The sequence below is a fragment of the Scardinius erythrophthalmus genome, assembly GCF_964197995.2.
Source record: "Scardinius erythrophthalmus genome assembly, chromosome: 9".
In the NCBI taxonomy this organism is placed as follows: domain Eukaryota; kingdom Metazoa; phylum Chordata; class Actinopteri; order Cypriniformes; family Leuciscidae; genus Scardinius; species Scardinius erythrophthalmus.
The window spans coordinates 29,970,309-29,979,287 of NC_138229.1; the positions used below are offsets into that span (position 1 = coordinate 29,970,309).

Here is an 8,979-nt window from a genome sequence, read left to right on the forward strand (position 1 = left end):
CACTTCTTGATGGAAATAAATGTTGGGATGTTTGAAGAGGCGCATACATTTTTGGTCAAGGTCTTGTATTGGCAATGCAAGAGTCCAGCACTCTGTAAAGTCTCCTCTAACACATCCCAAAAACTTTCAATTAATTTAAGGTCTGGACTTGTGTGTGAAAATGAATCTTCATGCTCCTCCCAACCATTCTTTCATAATTTGAGCTTGATGAATCTTGACATTGTGATCCTGCAATATGGCCATGATGAGTCTTCCTACATGATTGTTTATTAAATGAAAAGCTACATACTCCATCAATAAGGCTTACAGTTGAAGAACTCTTGCCAAACAGTTATATAAACCGTGGGGTTCAAATGTATGAGACCAAACTTTAATTTTTCTTTTTTTTATATTGTGAAAATTGTTAAACAACGAAAACTTAACATTAGAATTAAGCATTTCAGATTATGCACTATTTCAAGTATTCTAATTAAATAAGCAATTTTGTTACATTGATCTTGTGAACTCTTCGAACAGATGGTTCGATATTCTTTGGATCGTTCTTCAAACATGCTGTCGAAAATATAGTTATTATAGTTACTGTTATTATAGTTTAATATCGCAACAAACCAAATACTTAGAAATTTTACTAAGAAAAATAATATTTTGTTACTTTTAACTTAAATTTTTATACTGATGGCAGGATTTATATATTATATAATATTGTTTTAAACAAGAATGTTTTTCAATCAATTAGGTTATGCAAGAATTTGAAAAATGTTTTAGATGAAGTATTGTCACACTGTATTTCACATATTTCATGTCTCTCATCTCTCTGAAAAATGTAATGACCATTTTTGTGTCCAGTATGTATTTGAGGACATATGATGAGCTAAAGAAAACTATTTTACAATCACAGTCACGTCTCAGTATTTTCATATTATATATATATGTATATATATATAAAAATAAACACCAAAACACAAAATAATTCTTAATCCATTTATTTATTATTTAAAAAGCACTGGAGGGTATTTTTTGTTGGTTTGTTTTTGTTGGAGGCAAACAATGAATCAATCAAATCAAATAATTAGTCAAGTCTCATACCATAAAATAAGTACTGTAAAAAAAAAAAAAAAAAAAAGATATTTTAAAGCACACCAAAACAAAAGCATGTAATAAATAAAATGGCAGAGAATTGCAAAACAAAGCGAATGAAAAGAACGTTTAACATTAGGTCCTACTCGTGAAGGACAGAGGTTTTCAGCATTACGTTTTTATCACCTGAGGAGATACATGGAGGCTTTTGTATTAACAAAACCCATCGGTCCACCGATATGAGACATGGCTGTAGACTGAGACCTTAGTAGACCTCATTAGACATCCTTTTAGTGTGATCGCTACAGACAATCTGCCAATCAGTGCATAATCATTTTAGTGTGTCAAAACTGATGGACAAGATCTAGATTGTACGCCAAGCAACAAAGCAGTTCTTAAAATAAAGTCGTCAATCTACATATTCTCAATCTAGCGTCGTGATTAAAAGCAGCCGCGCTCACACACATCTTAGTTTGACACGCAGAAATCGGATGCCTTGCTCTAACACAGCTAAAGTTGCAGCATTTTTCCCGAAGGAACTACAGAATACGTGTTTTCCCCGCTAAACGATTGCTAAGCTATCTGGGTTCTGCCCTAAACCATCTAGAAAGCTATGTTCTGCATACTATAGACATCTACAGTACATCAACCAATACAAAAGCATAAGAAACAAGACTTTCCAGTACATCAAACTAAATACAAAAGATAGTAACTGAAATTAAAGACCACAAAACACAAATAAATTTTTTTTTAAATCAGATTTGATCCAGTGGTTTGTGATGGCTGTCCAGAGTACTAGCTGCAAATGTGTCGAGTATAATGGGAGGGATATCAAATGCAAAGTTGAATCCGGACTGCTAAAAGAGGGCATTGTGAGTGAAAGTCCAAAGACGTGATCACAATGGTCTCAGTCTGTCGAGGATCACATACAAAGCCCACCGCAGCCCCAACACAGTGAACCATTGATGTCGTCAACGGTCGACAGATCCAGACGACTCACTACAGGAGAACTGCTACTAAAAGACGACATAAAAAACAAGAAAAACCCGGCCAAACATACAAGCATTGTGACGAATACATACTTTAATTAGCTACAGAACAAACACAGTCTTCAATGCTATTCTGGTTTGGTTTGTTAAGTTGTCAGTTGTCATCCTGCTTCAAGTTACTGGCCAGCAGTAAACCTCAAAGCACTCTGAATATTGCATGATTAGAAGAACGGTATGATGAACCATTTAAAAAAAAAACTGTAGTTTTGATACCAGACCAACTGAGTTCAGAGCTTTTGCATCCATTACACTCCAAAATGTAAAGCAAAACACAAAAACGAAAGTGAAAAGTCCACAAAAATCAAGTCCATTTTTCCCTCACACTGGTTTAAGCACTCAGACGAAGGTGCGCAACAAGACAAATGTATCGATTTATCGTGACAGGTTTTTATCCCCTTCCACAGTGTTCGTTTAGTTGAGCACTATGCAGTAACATTTATGCAGTGAACCCCATCACACTAGCAGACGACTAGCATTATTGACAATACCAGTAAGAAAAAAAGTGCAATATTGCATGTGTATTTCTTTAGTCGAGAAGAACGACGCCTGACGGCATACCTGTAGAAAATATCCGACAGTAAACAATGGTGCAAAACAAGTATATTAAGGCTTTCTGAGTTTCCTGATGTGTTTTTTTTTCTTTTGTTCTCTGAGATAGTTGTAATAGGTCCGCAGGCGGGACAGTTTTGGAGAGAGATCGTTTCCCGGGCTCTCCCGCGTGAATACACACACACACACACGAACGTGACGCGCACACATTCGCACACAAGCAGCACTATTCTATTCAAGCGTGTACTGTCACCCCTAATATAAGGTGTATTACTTCTAGTAGTTCATATAACATCTTTACCATTGAAGCTGCAAGCATAGATATTTATCTACACATATCCACATTACTATTAAACACATTGCTACATGTATCAACATTACATGGCCAAACAAAAGAGTTCCTCCAAGTGGAAAATAATAATAATAATAATAATAATATTAAATGCATGGTCTAATAAAATTAACAATAAAAAAACCCTATTATTTCAGTTGCCATGCTTATACTACTAATAGAAAACAAAAGGAAATTAAGATGACAATAACTTAGTACAATTTTCAGTAGGGAAAGCTATGTGGAAATGCGGCATTGCAGGCAGTGTTCCTACCCGGAAGAAACTCACTGGCCGTTTCGGGTTCAATCGATAACGTTGTTTGGTTTCAAAGGCGGTCAAGAATATAATTCGTTATAATAAGGAATGGATAAACTTGACATCACAACTTCAAGGTTTAGCAAAGCCAAGGAGTTTTAAGAAACGTGTTATGCGTGACTAATTCATGAGTAACACACAAATACTTTGAGATAATTCTGCAACTGAACCTGGTTATTGCGTCGTACAGCATGTGTGGACAACAAAAACCAGAGAGGGTTGGCCGTTCTGGCTATACAAAAAGACATGACAAACAAGGTTGTGCGAAATTTTCGACGATAGATGGAACGACTGTAAAAAAAAAAGACCAAAGAACGAGTAAACTTTCCCTTAAACTGTGACACATCCTTTAGGAAATTGCAAAAACATGGCTGACAAGTGAAACAACGACGATGGCCGACGGAAAACGTTGTGCTGCTGGTAGCAATTTTGTCTGCATGCACCCAAAAAAGGCCATTACGGCATTTCAGATGAATCTAGAACACCCAAAGCAAGCAAATTAAGACCAGTGCTGCGTTCGCCATCACTTGTCGGTCATGTGATCGTTTAATCACGTGACTTGGGAATGTGCTTGAGCGTTTGTGTCTCCTTCGCCCGTTTTGGTCGTCACTGGTTGGGCGAAGGGGTTCGGAGGAAGACGTGGTGAAGTTCTTCATTTTTGGCCTGTGGAAGTGAGGACTGAGCTTAAAAGGATCCCAGCATGCACGGCGATCGAGTAAGCTGCAGTGACTTAGAGACGGTGGTCACAGTGCAGAAGGCAGGGGTCTACATGGCAGTGCTGGCGTACTCTGAGGAGGCGGCGGTGGGCTGGGTCGAAGCGGATCCCTGAGCCGAACCCTTGCGGTTGATCATGGAGGGGTGGAAGTTGGGGTGCCGGCGGGCGTGCTTGATGAGGTGGTCGCTGCGCATGAAGCGCTTGTCGCAGAGTGGGCACAGGAAGCGTTTCTCGCCTGTGTGGGTGCGCAGGTGTCGGGCCAGCTCGTCGGAACGGGCGAACTTCTTTTCGCAGTCGGGCCAGGTGCAAGGAAAGGGCCTCTCACCTAGACAGAGCACATGGACGATCCACAACTCATTAGACGACACTAATGCCGTATAAAATACACAAGTGCACTATAAAGTAAGCAATGGCTTGGCACCTGCACTATCTACTATTCTAGATATAAAGCATACTAACTGATGAACTTCAGACAGCTACTATACTAGTTTTTTTAGCAACTAGGGCTGCACGATATATAAAAAACTAATCAAAATATTGCAAATGTACATAAGCATATTGCAGCAGCTTGTGATACTGGCTGCTGTCTGTCATTCATGTTAATCAAAGATTAATCAGCTCTAACAAAGATTAATCGAAATTTAATTTATACAGTGAACACTGTACTGTTATTTTACATTTAGGCCTACTACCTTTCTTTATATGTAACTTTGTTAATTTGTATTTATCTATGCTTGTAATTAGTGTTTTTGTTCTTATTTTTTCTTCATGACCCCCCCCCCCCCATTTCAAATTATTTATTTTTCATGCTGATCGAAAAATGATCTGATCCATGACTCAAAAACTGTAATATGATCCGAACACTATTGATAATCAGATTGCAGTTAAATTTTTATTGATTACATGTTCACACAATGTCAGTAAATTATTCATAATTTATTGATTCTCCCTAATTCTTTTTTTTTTTTTTTTTTACTTTCTAAAAAAGCCTATCACTCTATTATAATACATGCAGAAAGTCATCTAGATTTGTGAAATTGCACACAAAGACCAGACACTAATCAAGTGACCGTCATTACATGAAAAAGGAGAGGCAACACAACACTTAACCACTGAATTTACAGAAATCATTTCATTTTTCATGTTTTCTCAACACTGCATATCTAATCAACTCCTGAAGAATGCATTTTAATAATTATTTGAATTATCACTCAGTAATTTAACCATGTATATATGTCTTTAGAGGGGTTTTGGCTTTAAATCACATTAAAATGCACAAATCCATATCATTTCATAAATACACGTAATGCAGGTAAACAGAAACTTTTTTTTTGTCAGACACACCTCTTTTCACCTTAAATATTTAATAATTAAGTCAATAATTTCAGAACATATTCGGACATTCCTAGTTTTCGGATTCCAATTAATGATTTAGTGACATGCAGGTACAAAAATAAAGTATTTAATCTTTTTAGCATTTGTTGATTTGTTTTTACTTATTTTAATTTGACATGTTTATGATTTAATGAATTATTAGCTTTTCATTAAACTACCTATCTCTCTGCAGTTCCTTCATAAACCCCAGTCTGGGAAACACTTATGTAATGTAATGTTTAATGTCCTTCATGTTGTGAATAACAAAAAAATGTATATATCTTCTCTCTTTTTGTATTTTTATTCAATATGGTACAAGACTTTCCTATTAAAAGTAGTCAGAATAATTAACTACATTGTGTAATGTAATAGATTAAACTACTAATAACTAAAAATGTTATCATCATATATTTGCAATCTGTAACTGATCACCAGCTATCATTAGCATACTGTACCAGGGTCACAGTCGACAGAACCAATCAGGCCATCACGAAAGTTAATCATTTGCATGTGTTTTTATGTTTTGTCAGTTTAAGAATTCAAGCGATTTTAAACCAATCAAGATCGATAAGACAATCCAAAATGCTAATTTTGGTGAGTAATAATGTTTAAACAGTAATAATGTTTAAACATTTTTATTGTGGTATAAAAATTGCCATTGTGAAATTTCCCTGGTATCTAAAATGTTGGCGTCATAAACTTATTTGTTAAATACTAGGTTAACATGGGTCAAAAACAATAACTACGGCGAACGTAATCAGGATACAAAAATCTGGGAACTAATTTGTTACAGTTACATAAAAAAAAAAGAAAAAAAAGAAATCAGATTATAGTTACATTTAGTAAAAAATTTAAATACAATCAGGATTACAATGGTTTCACTTAAAACTAAATAAATTAGTATTTTGATGATAATGCTATATTGTAGGGCTGGACCATATGACCTAAAATCAAAATCTCGAATAATTGAACATTGAAAACAGATCCGAGAGAAATAAACAGAACCGAGATAAATTTAAAAAAGGAGAATTAAAAACAAAAGGAAAGAAAATAACTGTGTTAACTATTTTAATGAATAGTAACCAGGACGAATCAGGTGATGAGTATGTGATATGTAATGGCTGTGAAGTGCTGTATATTACAACAAACTCATTAAGCCTATATCCAGACTTTGCTTAGGATGAGCGCATTTAATTTCTTGTGTGTGTGTTTGGGAATTTTCAGTGATGGAAACAGTGACAATTTTAAGTTTGAAGGAGTAAAGCCTGTGTTTAGGCTATTAAGGAAATGCAATTTGGCCAAAGAAGAACTTTTACTTTAAATAGCCAAATGTCATTTAAAAGCAGCCTTCTTCAGTGCAATAATGTGTTGCCATATCATCACGCTTAACACTGAGAATTAGAATATTTGTAATGTGACGATTGGGCGCAGATATTTAAATCGGAGATTATCACAGGTGGTAGGTGGATGATTAATATTAACAGCGAATTCAGTTGATATCTCTATTTGACAGCTGGTTCTGTCACCATACTGGTGCATGCACAATTATTCTCCTAAATATAACTTTTCACTTGACTTCATTTACATATGTGACCTTGAGGTAATCCAAAAGTAATCAGATTACATTACTTTCATATTGTGGTGCTTGGATTATGTTACTAAATACTTTATGAAGCAATTTAAAACTGTAACGGAATAGTTCAATATTTTTAAAGTAACCCTAACTCTGTGTACTAAAGTTTCTGTATTTGCATTTTCTTAGTGTAGTAATTGTAGGCCTACTAGTTTATCTTACTATACAAGGTCCTGCACTTGTGTTCTGTTTAAAAACTTTGTCACTTTGTCTGAACAGTAAACTAAATTCATGAACAAGAGCAAGTGGTAAAGACCGTTTTGAACAGCTCATCATGAAGAGAGGCCAGGTGTGGCTTAAATGCCTCGTTTAGCTTTAGTCAAATAACAGAAAGTGCATTAACATGGACGCACGCGCGCGTTCTGTAATCGAGCTCTGTTCATATGCAAATACAGGGTTCGTCACTATACTACTACTATACTCGTCCTCCCTCACGCGCTCCTTCCTTTGTTCATAAACTTTCTTTGTTCGGAGGCCACAGTTGGGAGTTTTCACTCTTTTGTTCAACTAACGAGAAGTGAATTACATTATTATCCACAAATTCACGTTTTAGTGTCTCTATTCATAGCGGTTAGTGAGAGTTGACAGAGGGAGCCCCTGACAACAGTCAACAAACAAACGGCCGACCGTTAAAAGTTACTCTTACCGTGAGCTCCAATAAAACAACCCATAATATGGTTAAACCCTTCCAGCAGGGAATTTTAAAACTAATACATACACTATGAGCAGTTTATAAAACTGTATACATTTCATACGATCCAAGTTAATGACAAGGACAGTATAAATGCGCATATTCAAAGTAACGTTACGTGTACACACAGATATATTACGTGTATGATTAATGGTAATGATGGCTGCGGCGTAAGCGTCCATCCGCTCCCATGTGCTTCAGCTTACCTGTGTGGGTCCTGATGTGCGCTTTCAGGTGGGATGATTTGCCATATACCCTGTCACACCCGTCGAAAGTACAGGGGTGACGCTTGGTGGGGGACCGGGGTGCACCCCCTCCTCCCCAAAACTGCTGAGTGTTATTGTACTGTCCCGGGACAGGGGTGGCAGAGGGGGTCATGGTCGGCGTCGGGGTGGTGGAGTCAGACAACGTGGTGTAGCCGCTCTCTCCGCATGACGAGTTGCTGCTTTCGGAGTAGGCCGACATGGGACGAAACTTGCCGTGCAGGTCGGTGAGGATCTCCGCCACCGTCATCATATTGGCCCCCTCTAACCGGAGCGTCTCCCGCACCTCCCTGTCCTCGCTAGACCCGTCTGGCTCCCCAACAGGAAGGCCCTGAGGAGGGGCCTGAGCCGCACCAGACACCGGGGTGGGTCGATGGAGGACGGGACCGCTGGATATCGACACCAGACATTCAGCGGCCAGATAATCCGAATAGGCGAACGACATTTTTTTTTTTTTTTTTATCGCGACCGGGTTTAGCAACGACACAACAAAAGTTCTGATGGAGAGAGCCTCGTTTCCTGAGCCCGTGCGGTTCTTCTCCAAAGACTTTCAACACGTTGTTTTTTCTCATCAGCAGCAGCGACCGTTGCTATTTATCTATGATGAATACAAACAAAACAAATTAAATGAACGATAAAAAAAAAAAAATATCCAAAAGAAGTAAAAAATAATACGCTACCGACGTGTCTGCGTTTCAAGCCCCAACGTGGTGTCCTACATTGCCCCTCGTTTCATTGTGTCTGCTGCTGAAACCGGCAAAGCCCACGCCACGCCCCCGGTAGCGAATTTCGGAGTCCTACTACGGAGAAGGCTTGGCTAATGAATATTAATTACGTAACGCGCCGTTCGCCCGGTAGGCTTAACGGATTGGCTGAAAAGCAGACGTGAGTAAGTAGGCGTGGCTTAAGCAGGCGAATACACGAATCATGGCGAGCTCTTAAATATTAATTATAATGCGGGACCAGGAAGGTTACTAAGCC

At 37.9% G+C, this 8,979-nt stretch overlaps 1 protein-coding gene across 3 annotated transcripts; it reads right to left on the minus strand.

Annotated features, from left to right (window-relative positions):
- Positions 1 to 2,144: 2,144 nt before the first annotated feature.
- LOC308696036 (Krueppel-like factor 9) lies at positions 2,145 to 8,776 on the minus strand. 3 transcript variants are annotated; one of them, XM_081374378.1, is made up of 3 exons: positions 8,683 to 8,775; positions 7,942 to 8,596; positions 2,145 to 4,362 (listed from the first exon to the last, which is right to left on the minus strand). In XM_081374378.1, the coding sequence occupies exons 2-3, from the start codon at positions 8,441 to 8,443 to the stop codon at positions 4,088 to 4,090; spliced, it is 777 nt and encodes a 258-aa protein (XP_081230504.1). In that variant the 5' UTR covers positions 8,444 to 8,596; positions 8,683 to 8,775; the 3' UTR covers positions 2,145 to 4,087. The 3 variants fall into 3 exon arrangements, with proteins under 3 accessions (XP_081230504.1, XP_081230502.1, XP_081230503.1); XM_081374377.1 differs by having other exon boundaries at positions 3,657 to 4,362; positions 8,679 to 8,776; XM_081374376.1 differs by having other exon boundaries at positions 7,942 to 8,741.
- Between the last annotated feature and the right edge of the window lie 203 nt (positions 8,777 to 8,979).

What these genes read in the sequence shown, in the direction of transcription:
- LOC308696036 (XM_081374378.1), bottom strand. Translation starts at nt 8,443, where the DNA reads ATGTCGTTCGCCTATTCGGATTATCTGGCCGCTGAATGTCTGGTGTCG. An exon ending in GCACATCAGGACCCACACAG is followed by an intron (nt 4,363 to 7,941) that starts GTAAGCTGAAGC and finishes TGCTCTGTCTAG; the next exon opens with GTGAGAGGCCCTTTCCTTGC.